Here is a 20281-nt window from a genome sequence, read left to right on the forward strand (position 1 = left end):
GCTACAGTCTCAAGTTTAACAGCGTTATCTCGGCTTGTTTTAGATCTAGAGCTCATAGGAACACATGAAACCATAGGCAAGTAACACATAATCGCAAGAACAAGGTCCACTATCTTTTATCAATTTTATTAAAGTTACTGACAAAGTTATGAATGTCAGCATATATACAACTCCTAGATATTTCCATGCACCAGTTATAACTACAGAAATACTCGCATCCTCCTAGATAGTGTTAGGGTCTGGTAGGTCTCTCATGGATTGATCATCAGTAGAGGGATGGTTACTGCTAGAGTTTTCCCATAGGAAGCTCAATTTTCCCACTCTGGGCACCGACTTTTAATAATGTGATTCTGCCTATGCCTACATTCTGCACATGTACATTCTGCACATTCTGTACATGAAAGTGTCAACTCTCCTTTTTTCTTATTGGCCTGCTGTATCCTAGGAACTTAAGGGACCCTGGTTTCTATAGGTTGTGTAGGTTTCTCTTTATTCGCATTAGCATTGATGCACAAGTTATATCCTGTGGTTAAGACACAGGCAGATGTGCCTCTAAAGCTTGGTACCTCTTTTTTTCCCCCCATAATCTTAGGGCATTAGGTTATTCTTTGGTCACTTACTTAAGAAATGCTAACATATCTCCAAGGCCTAAAATAACGAAGCTAAAAATCTTACAGGCTTCAGCCTGTGTTTCGGCCTTCCTTACTTAGACTTGTGTTTCGGCCTTCCTTACTTAGACATCTAATATGTGATTATACTTTCTAAATACTGATCAATCTTATACTTCTATAATCTTACAAATTAACTCTATTTAACATACAATGATTATATATAACATGACATGGCTATTGATCATAACATCACACAATAAACGAATAATAAATTAAAATAATTGGCTATACTATCCAAATGAACTGTGTAATACTGACAGACATTTCTCTCTAATGCTATTATGTTCATGCAGGTGCAATATACTGAAATTATCAGATGACTTTTAAGAACTTTGGGCTGATTTAAACCCCGATCCTGCAATTAACTCCACGTGGGAGGGTACCTGCACTCCATGAAAGCCTACTGAAGTCAGCAGGCATTCCACGTGGCAGAGTCAATTGCAGGATTGGGGCCTTACGAAAGTCACAGTTGGCTCTTTGAGTAATCCCAAGAACACTGCTTCAGCCATTGTTCCTACTTGTCTCTGTCTGCAGTGGAAGATAGATTTGCACTGTATATGTATGTTCAAGGGATTGAACATACATATCTATATAATAAGATCCCAGGACTGTCAAGCTGAAGCCTATTATGTCTGTTGAGTCATTGAAGTGATGGAGGCAACGACAAGCGTGGCTGAGGGCTCTTCTTGTTCAGAACATCGCTGTCGAATCATCACTGGGTTTTGTGGTCGGTTACCATTCAGTTTTTAAGTTCTCATCCATTTTGACTTTGCGAAGTACACCCAGGCAGTGTACAGCTACAGTAAGACATGTATCTATGACATGCAAAGAGTCCTAGACCATTGTGAGCTCATAGGTAACTCAACCAATCGCCGCCCTTATTCTACAGCTAATTTGCATGCTCTAATTTCATTAGTTATCTGAGAGAGACTGCACAGATGTAGGATTAAGTCGGTGAACCACATAAATCTCCAAGCACAGCCCCTCTCCCCACCAGATACAAATCAAGACATCCACCCACACAACACAATCAGCATACCAAATAACCTCAAACACACACAGTCCCTTATGTTAATATAGACCACTCATTTGCCACATGCACAAATCCACACAACTCTCCGGGCATAACACAACCAACACACCCAATATAACCAAACATCAGTCTGAAGCATAAAATGTCTGAGTCAGTATGTAGCATAGAAAGATTTACAAGCATGGTTGACAGTTCTTTTTGTTCAGAATATCACCGGGTTCAATGATCACTGGGATTCATGGTCTGTTACCATCCAGTTTTTAAGTTCTCAGCCTTTTGGCTCTCTTACCACGCATTACTTTACAAATTACACCCATACGACAGCGTGGGCTTTCAGCTACTAGTGTGATTTAATTTAGTTCATGACCTTCTGTAAGGAAATAAGCTCTGTAGCACACTAGTTAAAATTTTTAGAAAATTTCTGATCTCTCTTGCCATATAATTTTTCTGTGAATTATAATTGCAATATCAAAAGCAATATACAAATAACAGAAAAAAGAATTTACCAGGTAACACACGTGACTTTTTCCTTTGATTACCATAGGGTGTCTCTGTCTTTCTTCTCTACTGCTTTGTGATGAGTTGCAGAAATCAAATTAAAAGAAAATATTGGAAAAAGATAAAAAAAAAAAAAAAAAAAAAACTGCAGGAAGTAGAGAAACCTACTGTATGGCTTTGTGTGAAGTAGGGTTGCCAACCCTGAAGGATTGTCCTGGAGTCTCCAGGAATTAAGGGAAGCAGTGGGGGCAAAAGATCTATCTGGCTTTAAGATTAAACTCAATAAGTTTATGGAGGAGATGGTATGATGGGATAACATGATTTTGGTAATTAAATATTCATGGTAAATAGGCCTAATGGCCTGTGATGGGATATTAGATGGGGTGGGATCTGAGTTACCCAGGAAAGAATTTTCTGTAGTATCTGGCTGGTGAATCTTGCCCATATGATCAGGGTTTAGCTGATCGCCATATTTGGGGTCTGGAAGGAATTTTTCTCCAGGGCAGATTGGAAGAGGCCCTGGAGGTTTTTCGCCTTCCTCTGTAGCATGGGGCACGAGTCACTTGCTGGAGGATTCTGTGCTCCTTGAAGTCTTTAAACCATGATTTGAGGACTTCAATAGCTCAGACATAGGTGAGAGGTTTTTCGCAGGAGTGGGTGGGTGAAATTCTGTGGCCTGCATTGTGCAGGAGGTCAGACTAGATGATCATAATGGTCCCTTCTGACCTTTGTATCTATGAATTAAAGGTTAATCTTTAATTAAAGATTGTCATGTGATGAAATCTCCAGGAATACATCCAGCCAAAGTTGGCAACCCTCGTGTGAGGTGCATTGTTAATGGACTATTTATTTAGTCTCACCATTCAGCTTATTAGAACTAGGCCATTTAACATCTTGTATTATATTTTTAAACCTTTGACAAACTTCTTACTGTGATCTAACTTTCTTATATCCTGACTGTAATAGTGGTTTTTTTAAAATCAAAGATTAAAAAGTGGTATCTTGACAAAATTTTAAACTTCCTACAGTATCCCTGGAAGTAACTGAGTACATGCATACAGTAGGGAAATTGAGAAACATCTTGCAGTAACCTTCGCAAATATTTTCCAGTCATTCTAAAATTTAATGCCAGAATAAATGAATTTCCCCTTTATATTTTAAAGACTGTGTAACAAAAACAATATTATATCGTACCTCAGTGACTACCTATGGTTTGACTCAATATCTTTATATAAATTGCATTTTTTAATTTAAAAAAATAATTTGGATGTCAGATTACCTGCTACTACAGTTCAGCAAGACAATATCATGAGAATAAATGTTCAAAATAGGCATCTACTTAGGGAAATAAGGTAACTTTAATTTGAGGCCCTCTTGGAAGATTGAATTTTCTAATATATTTGAAAAAGTTTTGATAAGACGTTGAAGCTGTCATTTTTTTAACACTTCTCTCCTCCCTCCCCAAACACACACGCACACGGCCAAGCTATCAATATGAAAAATGCTTGGAGATTATATATTCTAGGCTCAACACAAAGGAATAACTTATTTTTACTTTTAAAATTTGTTCATCTTTTGAATGCATTTTTGTTGATGGTATCTTGTCATCCTATTGAAGGCTAAAAGTTGAAATTTCTATTTCAAATCCCATTCAAGAGGGGAAATGAGTATAGTTTAAGTTTAATTGATTTGTAAAGTGCTCCTGCACAAAGGCACTGTTTAAAAAAAAAAAAAAAAAAAAAAAAAGGATAAATGGCGTGGAGCTTTCGACCTTTAATATGCTGTAAAGGCAAAAGTCCCACTGACTGAGGCTTTGTCTATACTAGCACTTTCGTTGGCCAGGGGTATGAAAAAACATACCCCTGACAGTGGGCAGCTGGTGAACCGGCTGTTGGGGGAGACTAACTCCCCGCCCATCCCCTTCTGACTGAGGCCCCACCCATCATCCTTCCCTTCTGCCTCCCCACCCCCACAGGAACCCAGAGCACCCCCGTGGCCCCACCGCAACAGCCCTGAGCACCCCCAGCTCCGGGCGGGCCCTCAAACCCAGCCTTGGAGCGCCCCCCGCCCCAGAGCGCCGGGTGGCGTGGCTGCAGCCCCCTCATTCCTGAGCTCTGGGCGGCACACCAGCCGCCCCAGCCCTAACCAGCCTGGGCTATGGAAGAGCAGGAACTGGGAAGGAACTGCAGGAAGGGGTGGAGCGTGGACAGGGTCACACCAGGCTGTTTGGGGAGGCACAGCCTCTCTCAGACTGATACCCGCTGCCCATGCCCCTGACCGATATAAGTTTCACAGACAAAAGTGCTGGTGTGGACAGCGCTATGCCGACGTAGCTAACACCGCTCGTTGGGGTTGGTTTAATTATGCCTGCAGGAGATCTCTCTCCTGCCGGCAAAGAGGGGCTATACAGGAGACCTTACAGCGCAATAGCAGTACAGTTCCACAGTGTAGACATAGCCTAAAATAGGGCCTGCTTCTGAACCCATATAGTTGGAGGTGAGAAGAGAATAATTAGAACTCTGATCTTACTTGAATCCTCTAACACACCTAGGCAGTTGGGGATGCAATGGGTTCTGAGTGTAAGCCTGTAGTTGAGCCAGGGTTTGAACTTGAGCTGCTAACTAGTGTTAAAAGCTGAATTGCTGTGTCTTCGCTGCTATTTTAATCAGAGTTAAGAACACACTTTTTATGTAGCGTAGGCATACCCTGAGGAGTTGTTTGTGGTGGGTCTGAATTGAGAGTCACTGAAGGAAAAAGGAAACACCTGCATATGGGACACAGTCTTTTGTGATCAGTGCAGGATGGGGCCTACACTCATCCTTGCTTTGCAGAAAAAGCATAAAATAAATGAGCTTTATGCAGATTTCTGGCCATGTTTTCCCTATGCTCATACCCGTTCAACCTGATTGTCTTCGCAGAAATACATGGGTGTAACTGGTTGCAGACTTTGGCCCTTAGTGTGCTATTTCTGGACATAGTACCATAATTTAAAAAAATACTATATAGATGCGCACACACAACTGTGTACCTATGTATAGAAATAAGTATATGAAATTACACAAACAGAAATAATTGTCATGTCAGAGCTCTTTAAAGTAGAGCCACATAAACTGAGTGAATAGAACCATATTATTTTTCTTATGCAAGCTAAAGCTGGCTTCATTTGATAAGGCCGCTATATTAAATGATTAATGGAGCATTTACTAAATGCAAAACTACTTACCTGGATAACAAGGAGAGATGAAACATCTTATTTACACAAAGCTTTGGTAATATCGAGTGATGCAGATAATTTCTCTTTTTATTTCATGAAAAAATCTTGTTTGTTGTTGATGGCATTTATGCATGAGATTATTATAAGTAACAAAATCCAGAAATGAGTAATAGTCACTAATCTAAACCACAATCACTTTCTTTATACTGTAAACCCAAATACAGGTCATTTGAAAGGCTTACTGTTGTCATTCTTTTCAAACACACTAATAAACAAATCTCCAGTCCTTCACTTTACAATAAATTGAGGTAGAAGATAGTCTTGTTCCTTCATGCGCTGTGTGAGTGATAAGTCCCATTTGAAATGATAGGAATAAAATGTTTTCTGATAATAGAACACCTATTATCCCTCCCAGTTTGGTCACTGACATTTTAAAGTGGATTGTAGTTCAGGAAGCCAGGCTTTTCTACAGGTTTAGTTGGAAACCTCTCCAGACAGTCATGGCTTACAGCTATGCCTTGTGTCCAGAAGAACCTTTAAAAGTTATTACTTTGTTGGGTGACATCACTGTTGACTGATGGCATAATAGCTACCTGAAAATCTATGGTCCATTTGCAACTTCTTATATCTGCAAACATATCCAGCTGCCGCCTTTAGTGGCAAAAAAAAGTTTAAGTGACAATTGACGGTTCTCATCTTTGATGTGAACAACTCCTTGGCACCTCCAGGAGGAGCTCACTGCAACCCTAAAGTAGAAAGCTCAGCTGTACTAATTTCAGTTGGTCTACTAAAGAACAAGCTAATAAGGAACAAACTGGATTTGGAAGAGTATCTAAGGCAAAATAATTCTGATTATTCTCAGTCTAGAGCAGTGCTGCTCACTAACTTGTTTGGCTGGGGTATGTTAGATTCTATTCTTGGGGCACTACCAAGAGCCTCTGTAAGTGTTGGCATCGTACACTGTCATGCTGACTTTCACCATTCCTGTTTTCATGTGCATATTCTCCCCTTCCCTTCGTGTCTGTATCTGAGCTGAGGAATTTTCAGAGAGTTAATTGTATTTGGGGGAAACCTACCCTTGTAAAACATGTGATAATGCCTGCCATTTGGTGCAGTCTGGTGATTTCCAAAGACGAAAAGATTTCCCTTCAAAAGCATCATTTTGATCCAAAGATAAAGCACTCCCGTCTTGAGGAATCATTTAGCTGTAACTAGAGGAGGAGATCCGCTCCACCATAGGAAAGAAATTAATTTCTTCCACATAGCTTCCCAGTTGCTACTTCCCTTTTCCACGGCTGCGGGGCTCAGGGGGGATTGGACAGAGGCTGAATCTTCATGCTTTCCCTTCACTCACCTGTCCTCTTATATAAATTGATGAGAAAGGGAAACATCCAGCTGGCTATTAATATAGGTGTGTGATAGAGTGTACCACTCATGCTGAGGAAGTACTATAAGGAAAGAGGAACGTTGGCTGCAATCACTCTTATTGATATAAAACTCTTTAGTCAGATTTCAAACCAGAAGTGCAAGATCTGAATAAAGATGGACCCCAGAAACAGAGTCCCATTAAGAACCAGAGTCTAGGCTTGAAAATAGGTGCACAAAATTATACTAATTGTTTACAATATAGTTCAACACTGATTTTTATCTAGCCCCACACTTTTTTAGTCTGTGCTTTCCCAAGTCATAACATATACCTAGACAGTCAAACGATTAGCTAATCAAAAGCTACTCATTTATTTGACAGATTTGTTATCTACAGGCTGACTCACTATAATAGCAAGCAGGCATTTGTTTTATGCAGTACTCAGGTTCAAGATTTAATTTACTTGAGTGCATTGAAAGTAAATATTTACCTGAAAAGACACATCTTGATCTTGATCAAAAGCCAAAGCCAATATTTCTGTCATTGGTTGTCACAAAAATAACTGTGGCCTGGATTTGTGTGATTTACATTTTGAAGTCTGAGAGTCTGACATTTCGCTCTCAGGGGTCTGTGGTTCTTTTGCCCTGACACTGGAACCGCCTCCCCATCTCCAAGAATTCTTACTTGTGAAACATTTAATTGATCCTATGATATATTTTAGTCAGAGTTGTCTCTTACATCGGACAGTGTTATTTCTTTTTCCCAGTCATGTTCCCCCAGACTCAGAAAGGGGTGGAATTAAAGCTGTTCACCTTTTCATGTTTAAAAAGGGCAGGAGTTCTTTCATAATCGCATATGAGAAAAGAGTTTGTTTTAAAAGGTCTCCTATGACGAACATAGGGGGAAAGTGCTTCAACTGTAAAAATTTCAAAGAGGAAGCAGAAAAATTGACCTGGAAGCTGAATAAGTTCAGCGATGGCTCTTTGCAAAAGAAATCCACTCAGATCATCCCTTCTTGCTTCTGATATGGAATTAAAAAGCATAAACGCCATATGAAAATACAGAAAAAACTAAGGCAGTTGGAGGCTGGTACATGTTGCGGGGAAAGGGGTTTTTCACTTTTTGATACCTCAGTTAATGGACAGGCAGGAAAGGGTGTGTTACTTGATTTGCACTCCAGCGGATTACTAACAGATGTGTAACTCTATACTGTCATCAGCCAGCTCATTAATGTCGGTGGAACAAAATGTACTGATTTGTTCTTAGTTTACTAAGAAAGAAGGCAGTAGAGTGACTCACTGTCTTACAGTGATATGTCCCATGCCCAGCTTTTATATATGGGAAGAGGGACTATGCAAAATACTCGGAGAAAACTGGACAGTACTTAACGTCAAGATCAATGCCTGAATGGGTTGCTATGGCAGAGAAGCTGGTATCTTCCCCCACCTCACCTTTTGGAACAGGCAGGCAGAACTCAAAATTAATCAGATGGAAGGATCTTGCTATCTTCCAGTGATGACCTCTCTTTTTTTCTCCAGTTTGACTCTTCCCTCTCAAGGGGTCAGCTATGGGAAAGCTACCTGCAGCTGTGCTGGCAAAGCAAACTAGAAAAAGGGCCTGAAAAGAATATCTACGTTTTTGGTTTCCAGGCTGCCAAGAGGGATGGGGAGTGCACAACAGTCTCATGGGTGCCCCCATGTAAAGCCCTGCAAATCCATGGATATCCACTTTATATTCGGGGATATCCGCATCCATAGATGCAGATGTGGATGTCCACGAACCATTTTTGTGGATCGGACGCGGATATAAATTTTGTATCTGCGCAAGGCTATAAATATAGGATCTCAAAGGCGGGGAAGCAGCTGTCAGCCTATATTCCATCATTCTTTCCCCCTCCTCCCCCCATCTACTTACTTTATAGAAGCAGCTGCCTCCCTCTAAACGTCCGTGATACGGCAAAAATGAAGTCGGGAGAGGTTTCCTAGATAGCTTGGCTGCTTAAACCATGGTGATAGGTGCATGGGGGATTTTGCTGCCTCTCTTGATCTATCCCCCCCCCCCTTTCTGTATATATTTGGGGGGAGAGAGAATATAGGCTGCTTCCCTGTCTTCCAGATCCCACTCTTCCCACCCCCCTCGCCCCTGGCATACAGAGAAAGGGGAGGTGATAGGTCAAGAAGCAGTTGTCTACAGCTCATAACCTATGAGGCTGCTTTCCTGCCTTCCAGATCCTCAGAGACTATGAGCTGCAGACAGTGGCTTCTTGATCTATTATCTCCCCTTTCTCTGTATGGGGGGTGATGGATATAGGATCTCAAAGGTGGGGAGGCAGCCTCATAGGCTTTGAGCTGCAGACTGCTGCTTCCCTGCCTTTGAGATCCTACAGTACGCGCACACTCGCACAGATGGTCCTCTGAGAGGCACTGTCAGTGTGCTGCTGCGGAGGCGGTGCGGATGCAGATAGAGATAAAAGATGGAGTGCGGGTCACAGGTTGGACACAAGTTGATTCTTGCTGATGCGGATCGGATGCGGATCCACATTTTTGTATCTGCACAGGACACTACCCCCATGCTTGCTTTACCTTTTAAGATAGGGTTGGTACTGCTCCCACTTTCCTTTTCACTCCTACCTCAATGCGGAAATTAATCTCTTGTAGGAAAGGAACTATTTTTATTCTTCATTTAGATGACTTGGGCCCAGCAGCTGTGCTGTCTCAAAATCAGTACAGTTTGAGTTAATAATCCAGAAAAGCTTTCTTAGTGAGCTATTTTGTAGCTTTAAAGGCTGGTGCAATCTGCCTACCAAAAACAAGTGGTAAAAAATATTTGGCGAGTCAAAATGTAATGAGGTTTGGGGAGGAAAGCACAAATTCACTTCTGTTAATGAGAGGATTGATCTCCAGGTGAACTTGCTAATGAAATTCCTTTATAAAAAGGCGGGTGAAGTAATCAATAAACCAGCACAGAGATTACTGCTCACTTTTCTTGCCACGTATTGTGGATGCACCTGGTTAAATCTTCAAATACTACATATTGTGGAACAGAATTATACCTCAATTTGAAAAAGAAATGTTTTTATGGGAAAAAAAAATCTAAACTAGTATGGAAATACTGTAGTCAGCAACTAAAATCATGTTTAAGTCTAAACATCTCCAAGCTATGGGTTAGTCATGCAAACAGTCCTAAGTTTCAGGACTAATTCCATTGACTTCAGTGCAAGTTAAGCACCAGTAGTGTAAGTTTGCAGGTTGGTTCATGAGCTGTCATCTCCTATGACAGTGGGGTCCCACCTGTGGTCCAGTGTCCATTTGTGCCCCTCAAGTGTCTAAGCTGTGCCCTTAGGCAACTGTGTCACTGAGAAAAAAAAATTGTATTTTGTGTGTTCTATAAGCTGTACCCCATGATTTTTAAACAGTGTTTGAATCAGCCCTATCATTGCAGGGGGCCTGTAGGGGACAGCACTTCTCTAGCTGCCTCCCATTGTTTCCTCAGCAGCCCCAGGATTAGCTCTAATGAGAGCTGGGAGCACTTTGAGCAGTTACTATCCCTTTGTTAGCTTCTCTGCTGGCTTCTTGCTGCATTGTAGGGGTTGAGGAATGAGGTGCATGCTCACTTACCAAATTGTGAGAGCCCCAGGGAGAACACAGCAGTTTGACTCTGCCAGTGTCTAAGGGAAGGAATGCCTGTTGATGGATGGCTCCCCTTTCTCCTCCTCATACAGCCATGCAGGGTAGCCCAGGAGAGGGAGGGGAAAAAAGCTGAGAACCAGCAACCAATTATACCTCCCTTATTCTCTGCCCCAGCCCTATCACAAATGAAAGCAGCTTGGGGGGCTGTTCTGACTTGCACCTGGTGGAGTGTAATGTGATCCAGCCATGCTTCCTCCCTCGTTCCCCCCAACATGCCTCCTGTACCATGGTCAGAGAGCTGTAATAGCCAACATTGTTGGCTCTACATCTGTTAGAGACCCACCCATACAGCGTTTTGCTTGGATCAGATGTGCCTTAAAAAAAGATGTTTTGTGTCTCTGGGCACTTTTTGTTTTCCATAATGTGAAAGCAAATATATAAAAGGTATGATGGGATGAACTCTGAAACAAATTTATAAACCAAAGATTTAGTATCTGACTAGGGTGACCAGACAGCAAGTGTGAAAAATCAGGACGGGGTGGGAGGGTAATAGGAGCCTATATAAGAAAAAGACCCAAAAATCAGGACTGTCACTATAAAATCGGGACGTCTGGTCACCCTATATCCGACTCTGATTTTCTTTTATGTGATCAGAGGCATCTAAGTAATTTGCAGCTTGAAGCATGTTTTATGCACCTGTTTAGGGAGCTTGCTTTCCTGATTTCTCTCTGACTGATAGGAACATAACATTTCGCGATATCATTTTTCTCTGTAATAATATTCTGTCTGTCCTCCCCCATTATGTAAAATTGCCTGTGATGAGTGTTAGTCCTGCTCAAGTATGTTTAAATATCTCTGGCTGTTGCAGCCTACGTGGGATATAAGATCAAACACTACTACAAAGCAAGATTGGCTCTTGGGTTTCCTTTAATGAAGTCAGTGAATTATGTCCAAATGGTTTGAAGATACCGTCAAATGCCATGTATTCAGCTGCTCTTAGCTGTGAACGTTCTGGCTTTTGTTGAGTTTGTGTTCATTTTAATGTTTAAATGTTTACCTTTGATGTGATTATTCTTTTTAAATAGTCTTCTCAAAAGTTTTAAGGAGGAATTGAAAAAGCCATTTAAAACTAAATCCAGTACACATATGTTGGTTCCATTTTAGATTGAATCATTTTACAATTGCACCTAAACATCTGATGGCTAGGCTTGTGTTTTAGATGCATGATATATCTGTAGCTTAATCTCTTCTAGATCATATTTAGATATTGCTACACGTCGTAATAAAGTCTTGTTCCCTAGGTGACATCACTGTAGGCAGCTTTCCTGACTAGCCTAGGTACTGCTGCAGGGAAAATCTGTTGGGGAAAGGTTTCAAATGTCTCATTGAATGCAAATCACTGTCCTTTCAAAACTTCCAGATTTAAAGGGACACTGTTCTTTTTAAAATCACATTTCTGTCAGAGACAAATTTACCTATAATAGTTACAAATAGCACTTTGGATTACTGTAATTGAAAGATTAAAGAAAGAGATTTCTCTTGTCAGTTTCCACTGTTTTGTACAGGTCTTTTATACCACAGAAGAAGGAAGAGCTTTAAGAAAAAAAAAAAAAAAAAAAGGCGGTGGTTATAAGCGTGGTGACTGCCATCTTGACCAATATTGGGGATTGAAATGGGGACGCTCTACAGCTAAAAACATATGTTTCTAGAGTGTGAGCTAAAGGGGCAGGACCGTGCGCTGTGGATCGGGCAGAGAGAGGTGTGTGTAACACATGCTGACCAATGGCTTCTGGAAACATACAAACATGGCAGGAAGGGCTTGGAGCAGGTGTAGCTCTTTAACAAAATGAATTACAAGTAGCTCATGTTATAGTTTATACAGGTACAACATTAATCAAATCCACCTCATGTTAAAAACTGATGCAGCATAATATGCTTAATAATAACAGTACCAAATCAACTATCCAAAGAAAAAATGCAGTTATTGATAGTGTCTCTCGGTTACATATTAAGCCAATAAGTGCATCAAGAATGAAAGATAAATATTCTCTCCTATTTTAAAAAAAAAAAAGAAAGAAAAAAAAAAAGAAAGTAAGTACTCTTGCTTATAGCTGATTTTTAAAAAAACTTTTTGTTTCAGGGTGAGTGTTCATGTTTGGACTTCAAATCCAGAGCAGATATTGTTGCCAGGATGGTAAATGTCTTAAAACAGTTATTAGTGGAAATTCGTATGCTTACCGTAGCACGGCGAATGTTACCGCTAAAAATAAGTTGCATTTACTTCAGTTCTGTCTGAGTCATTGAAACACAGTTACTTGCCTGTTTTCCCTTACAAGCCCTATATGCTTAGCTGTAACAGGAGAAAGATAAAGTATTATTTCACATTTTTGCCACACATAACTTTATATTGTATATTGCACTTTAATTAAAAGGTTATACAGTACTTACACCTGTAAGAATGCAGTTCTCACTCATTTGTCTCTCACTTGGTTTCCTCATTATGAACATCAGGTGACAGACAGAGCAGGAAAAAATAACTTTTTCTTTTAACTGCCAAAAATATATGCAGAGAACCTAAAGTATTTGACCAAGAAAATGGCTAATCAGGCTTCTCTTTTCATTTCAGCTTTACTTTTAGAAGCTCAGTCAACACCGTTTCAAATAACCCCTTCAACCATGGCAAATATTGTGAAAGGCCTGTATACACTTAGACCAGGTAAATATTCATTGCTTCCTTTTGGAATCTCCCATTATACTATAGTGCCAAAACATTCCACAAGCTAGAATATTATGTATCTTTAAAAAGGTAGTTTCAAGATCTTATATGTCAGTCAGTGTTCAGCTGTGTTGTGTAATGTCACAGCAGAGCCTTTGTTATGAATGCAGTAGATCTGTGTTGTGAACTGCAGGAGGACTAATTCTTGCATTGGGCTCCCACCTTCACTTAAATAGTTTAAAATAAGAGAGGGGAAACTGAAGCATGAGCACTGTGCTTCTTTGTATTACTATAAGGGGATGAGGCTGCTCAATGGGACAATCATGGCAGATATTCAAAAACAAGATAGATAAAACAGTGGGAATGATATGGCCTTTCCATCTATGATGCTGTGGTGATTACAGAAGTAATTTTGCTATAACAAAGAAATAAATAATTCATTTATTTCATTATAAAGTTTTATTTTGCCCTTGGGTAAAATTTATATAATGTGGGCTTCAAGTCCAACATTAGTTATCTCAACAAGCCTAGAAAATTGTGGGGTGTGAGGGTATGTCTACACTGCGATAAAAGACCTTTGGCACTGTTGCAGATGGCCTGGGTCAGCTGTCTTGGGGCTGTGGCGGCGGGGCTATCAAATTGCAGTGTAGATGTTTCCATGAGTGGGGAGGGTCTCAGAGCCTGGGCTCCAGCCCAACTGTCTAAACTGCAATTTTCAGCCCTGCAGCCCGGGCTCTATGTGTCGTAAGTTAGCTACCCAGGCTCTAAGACTTGGTGCCAGAGGTTTTTTATGGGAGTGTAGACGTACTCTGAGATTTTTCATGGCATTAGAAATTTAATATGAAATTGAGAAGGTACTGTAAAGTATAATTTGGAAACTGAAGGGAGCCCTGGTCAAGGGACAGTATTCCCAAGGAGTTTAACAGTACAGCAGCAGGTAATTAAAATAACCATTATTCACTGGTATGTGCAGTTTGCCATGTGGTGAGCTCTGCAGTTGTTATGAGACTTAATAGGCATATAATAAAATATGTAATTCTAACAATATTGTAATGAACGTGTATTCATTATGCTTTAGTTAGTGACCAGGTATAGTCTCTGCTGTAAATCTCTACTGTCAACAGCATCTAATTGGCGATGAGGAGAGGGAATGTTTTGGGCATTCTGTGAAGTTCCCGGAATGAACATCGGTCATGCTCCTTTATTTTTCTGCTTCAAAAACACAAATACCAAAATGGGCCTGGTTTTCCTTTTACCTACAATGCCAGTTTTAGCTCCGTGGAGTTATTCTTGTTTTGTACTGGTGTAACTGCGAAGAGGATCATATCCAGGTGCCATCACATCTTCTTTTCTATGGAATTGCCACTCAAAGAACCTGACATGTCAAAGAGGAAGTTTTATGAAAACTTCAGAGTCTGGTGTGTATGAGGGCCAGTATTGTGGTGGTCAGACTATCTACAGAATTCACACAGTTAGCACTCTTCGCAGGCATGTCTTATTTTTATCAAACATTAAAAAATATAAGTGATAGGAGGTAGGGGAAGGAAACTGGTGATGACTTTCATCTTTACCCTCTTTTACTTTTCAGTGCTGGAGAAGGAAAATGTATTTAAAAAGAGCACAAAGCATGATTTCATTCTAAGTTGAGCCGATCTGTAAGATTTTGATATTACTATCCTATTTTATATCCCAAAAGACAAGAGTATTGAAAACCTTACAAAGCCTGTCAACATTAAATGGAATTTGCCTTGCCTTTTCCTTCACAGACAAAGTTTAGTTTGGTTCAGTACTGTCATTTCCCTCTCAGATTTTCAGTATTCTTACTGTGTTCTAAAGGATATTTAAATAAGATTGTTACCAGGTCATGAAAAATCACCTGGCTAGTGTTGAGTAGGAAGACCTAAGCCATTGATTTCTGCAGAATTTAAGCTTTCCCTTAAAAACGGGTCCGCTCATGATACTAGCTGTCAGTTACCAGCTGCTCCAACGCCTGTGGAAGTGCTCTTGCAAGCCCCTCCCTCAGTCCTCATATGACAGATTGCTCAAGCCATTCCATTATTTGACCAAAATAACTGACAACCAGACGGGACTGTACAAACCACCCTCTCTCTGCACCATCCTGACATGAAGTGATTGGATTTTGTATTGCCAGACATTTAAAAATCATGAGTTGTTGTCTCGGAGTCACCGGGCGATGCTCTGGAACTACTCGGTATAAAGCCAGTCAGGACTCTGGGGGAGCATGTCTCCTCTCTCTGAGCATACTGTTGCCAGGGGAAGACACCTACACAGCTTCGACCTTCCTTGATCTGACCTTGGAGCATTCAGCATCCCCTTCCATGCCGTGCGCTTCCTGCAGCGAGTCCGCCCGGGCGGGACTCCTGGGGAAGCCAGAGGGCCCTGCACCCCAACTTTGCAGTCAGATGTGACTCTCAGCCAGTGTAAAATGGAAGGTTTATTAGTCAACAGGAACACAGCATAGAACAGAACTTGTTAGCGTGGAAATTAGTGACTTTCGGCCAAGTCCAAGTTGGGGAGTCCTGGGCCGGGAAGCCCTGGACTCCCCCTTTTCCGGTCTCCCCAAGCAGACTGCCAGCTTCCAGCAACTTGACCTCAGACACCCCCGTTGCTGCTGCTGCTGCTTGTCTTTGTCTCGCTTCTTGGGCAAAGAGTCATCTGGTCGTCACCTGGTTGCATCCCCTCCTGGGTTTCAGGTTACGAAGGGCACCGGTCATAGCATATGTGTAGGCAGCTGGAGCAGCCTCACCTGCCTCAGAGGTCTCAGCCATAGTCAGACACCCCTATTCTCACCACCGAGGTATTGGTGCAGCACATGGGAAACTGAGGCACACACAGTATTCATGCAAAACAGTAAAACTCACATCGGCTCAACAGTAAGACTCACATCCAGCATAACAAGGGAAAATCCCCACTTCATCACAGTCATGTCCACAAAAATTAGATTTTAAAAAATGATAAATTTGAGGTTCTTTTTATTTGCCTTCTGGTGTTTGAGCTTTTGAGTTTAACATTTTCAATCCAGTCTTCACAATCTTGAGGGATAGAAAAATGAAAGCTGAGATTGTCCTGTAATTGCATGACTCCAGAAGTGTACGCTTTAAGAAAAACACCAAACAGCACAAGACTTGCAATAAAATCATGAGTTGGCAGCGCTAAAATTATAACGTTGAATATCTTTTATTCAAAATTCTCAAGTCATATACCCGGTGAGCTGCATACCTATTAACTTTGAGTAGAAGTGCATAGTTGTCTGAGTAATCCTGCTGGACGCTTCATAAGTAAGCATTCAGAGACATTTGTAATGTTTAGAGTGAGATAATTAGAGTTCACAGTGTCCACTCAGCCAATCTGTGAACAATGCTTATGCTATGGAAGAGAACAGAATGTCTTTGGTTAGCAATTAAGGAAAGAATATTGAGTTTGTGGTATACAACACATCAAATTCTTAAGCTCAATCTGTCAAATATTCACCTTGTCATGGCTTTAGTCAATAGCAACATAGTAAAATTAATTGAAAAGATGAAGATAAGGATACTATATGAATGCTGTTCTAGCTGGACTGGAAGTGCTCTAAGTTTGTACCAAGAACAATTCCTCTGTATTGAAAGATGTTCCTTAGTAGAGTCAGTCCTTGATGATTTAGATTCTAACGTGTTCAGAAGAGCAGGCCCCTGGGAGGCTGTGAGACTGCCCCAAAGGTGAGAAGCTGTTCCAGTTGTACACGATTGTTGATGCCACTCAGTCTCCACTGCTGGCACTGGAAATACAAAGGAAGGGAAAATGAGCTTCAAGAGCTATCTCTTCTCCACGCTCTGTCTCCAAATGGTTCTCTGAGACTAGGCGATTGACAGAGTAATAGGAGAGGCTGGCAAAGGGAGGAGGAGAAGAAAAGTAGTGCGATTGGAGAAACTTGCCATGCACTTAAGTACTCTGATCTGGGCTGAAGTCAGGGAGCAAAATGTGTCCAGCAGCTAAGTTCCCTGTAAGCTGTGCAGCAGCCTGTTTAGCGCTATGCATATGCTTAGGGAACCCGCCCGGCCAGGCCCTGCCAGGGGAGGGGAGGCCCAAACCCAGCCCCCGCCTGGACCTGCTGCGGCGGGGGCACCCCTCCCCTAGCCCGGACCTTCCAGGGAAGGGGTGCCTATCCCGTGGCCCCAGCCCTGAAGCTGCCGTGCGGAGAGAGGCGCCTCTCCCACCCCAGCCCAGGTGCTATTGCGGGGAGAGAGAGCTGGGGGGAGTCCATTCTCTCCATACCGAAGCCCTGGAGCACCCTCTGCACCCCAAACCCCTCATCCACAGCTCCACCTCAGAGCCCACACCCCAGCCGGAGCCCTCCCCCCCCTCCCCCCCCACACACACCCCAAGCCTCTGCCCCAGCCCTGAGCCCCTCATCCCTGGCCCCAGCCCAGAACCCGCAACAAAAATGATTAGGGGACTGGAACACATGACTTATGAGGAGAGGCTGAGGGAATTGGGATTGTTTAGGCTGTGGAAGAGAAGAATGAGGGGGGATTTGGTAGCTGATTTCAACTACCTGAAAGGGAGTTCCAAAGAGGATGGATCTAGACTGTTCTCAGTGGTCGCAGATGACAGAATGAGGAGTAATGGTCTCAAGTTGCAGTGGGGGAGGTTTAGGTTGGATATTAGGAAAAACTTTTTCACTAGGAGGGTGGTGAAGCACTGGAATGCGTTACCTAGGGAGGTGGTGGAATCTCCTCCCTTAGAGGTTTTCAAGGTCAGGCTTGACAAAGCCCTGGCTGGGATGATTTAGTTGGGGATTGGCCCTGCTTTGAGCAGGGGGTTGGACTAGATGACCTCCTGAGGTCCCTTCCAACCCTGATATTCTATGAAAGAGGTGACCATATGAATGAGCAACATTCACAGACAAAAGAGATGAGGGGGTGAAAAAAAAATAACAAAATGAAAATGGCGGGGTTAGGGGCAGGGAAGAGAGGATGGAGAAAAACAGGTCAGATGCAGTGACCAGCCACGGCATGGGGTTGAGGTAACCCAGGCTTGAAGGTCTTGAAGATGGGGGGGTAAATGTGGGTCTAATCCTTTGTTCTAAGAAAATATGTAGACATTTACACAGTGCATTTGGCTGCTGTCCATAACTTTCCTTCATTGGTAAAGAATGTGTAAGATACTGATCTCTCTGACTCACATCACCATTAGAGGATTTATTGTTTATAGGTTTAAACACTTTTTGTTTCACATGGTCAGTGTCAATGGCAATGGTACAAAAGAGCTTGTCAACAGTATTTCATGTTAAGAAATTAGCTTGGGCTAACTTGTCCAATGCTGATAGTTTAATGGGATGTTTGTGTGTACTCATTAAATGGCACAGTACCTTTAACTTACTGTGTAATGTGCAAGATGGTATTGCTTTGTGTATAAGTTATTAGTGAACCTTACTACAGTGATGAAGGTATTGGTTTATGCACTGGTGTTCATGTGTAAGGCCATGTCTACGCTAGGAACATGGTGTATTTTTAACACATTAGCTAAGGCATGTTCAGTAGTCAGGTAAACCCTATGAGGGAGCCAAGGGTTTACCTTAACCAATGAGTACAACTTGCCTTGTCTACACTAGAATTGCAACAGTTGTTAGCAAACATTCCTTTCTTCTCCAAGCAAGCTCAGCTATAGATACTTACATTGTTACTTTGTGGTACTTCTCTGCTTCTCCATGTTTCTAAGGCAGTTGCTATATGCTACATTATCTTTGCTTTGTCACTTCTGAGAGTCTATGGAATCAGTCTGGAGGCATGGTTGCTTCAGTGAAGAGACCCTGTCTGTGGAGCTGCCTCCTGGAGGATGTATACCATTCTGACTTTGTATGCAGTGTAGTTGTTTAAAAGCTTGTCTCTTTCACTACCAGAAGTTGGTCCAATAAGACATTACCTTATCCACCTTGTCATTGGGTATCTGGCTGGTGAATCTTGCCCATATGCTCAGGGTTTAGCCTTCCTCTGTAGCATGGGGCACGGGTCACTTGCTGGAGGATTCTGTGCTCCTTGAAGTCTTTAAACCACTATTTGAGGACTTCAATAGCTCAGACATAGGTGAGAGGTTTTTCGCAGGAGTGGGTGGGTGAGATTCTGTGGCCTGCGTTGTGCAGGAGGTTGGACTGGATGATCATAATGGTCCCTTCTGACCTTAGTATCTATGAATCTATTCTGACTTAGTAGCATTTTACACCCTCTTGCTCTGGTGTAAAGGATTACAGAAGGTACAGGGCAATGAAGTATAAGACTCGTACTGTTTACAGCAGTACGTGTCTATCGTGCCATTGGCTCTTGATGGAGAAGCACTGACTCTTGGGCCAAAAATATGTGAGACTTTAAGAATATCTAGTCTTTTAATTCAAGCTGTTAAACAATTTGTATTATTTTTTTAAAAACCTTCAGTCCTTCCTCAAAATAATCATTGCTAATTCTTAAAGAAAAAATTACCGCTCATAAGGTTTTTTTTTCTATTCTGCATGTTTCATCATTTTTTTTATTTTTCCCTTTTCACACAGAGTGGGTTCAGATGGCACCAGCTTTATTTTCTAAATTCATCCCAAACATTCTTCCCCCTGCTGTGGAATCTGAGCTTCAGGAATATGCTGCTCAAGACCAGAAACTTCAAAGAGAGCTTATGCAGAATGGATTTACCAGGTAATAATGATTAGCCTTCAATGGCAGTTGCACGCACTAGACAGCACTGATACTACTAAAATGCATATACTTAAAAAAAAAACCATAAAAATGTAAATATTGTATTATATTCAATAGAATATTAAATATTATTCTAAAGACTTGAACCAGAATGTTCAAATCTGGGTATTTAGGCACTTAAATCCATATTTAAGCACCTAACAATGTGGCCTGAGTTTTCAGACGTTCTGAGCACCCACAAATTCCATTGAAAGCAATAAGAAGTAATAGGTGATCAGCAGCTCTCAAATACTTTCCGATAAAATTGAGATGCTTCTGATTATTTTTATACTCTCGTGGTATTTTGATTGATTTATTAGTGGGTGGTCATCTTCACTGTCAGTTCCCATTCAGCATTGTCCTTTGAACATCGCTTTTCCCTAAAGTAGTAAAAGGACACCATCAGTTTGAATTTTTATTAGTTTTTAAAAA

The 20281-nt window shown here is 41.5% G+C and overlaps 1 protein-coding gene across 2 annotated transcripts in view; it reads left to right on the top strand.

Annotated features, from left to right (window-relative positions):
* The window catches only part of CACUL1 (CDK2 associated cullin domain 1), an 82030-nt gene that overhangs the window by 52101 nt on the left and 9648 nt on the right, over nt 1-20281 (top strand). Inside the window, exons 6-7 of one of the 2 annotated variants that reach the window (XM_074959259.1) lie at nt 13038-13127; nt 19672-19810. In XM_074959259.1, the coding sequence (XP_074815360.1) occupies nt 13038-13127; nt 19672-19810 (229 nt within the window). The remainder of the gene's footprint in view (nt 1-13037; nt 13128-19671; nt 19811-20281) is intronic. The other variant, XM_074959260.1, reaches the window with a different exon arrangement.

This window comes from Natator depressus, chromosome 7 (assembly GCF_965152275.1).
Source record: "Natator depressus isolate rNatDep1 chromosome 7, rNatDep2.hap1, whole genome shotgun sequence".
Taxonomy (NCBI): domain Eukaryota; kingdom Metazoa; phylum Chordata; order Testudines; family Cheloniidae; genus Natator; species Natator depressus.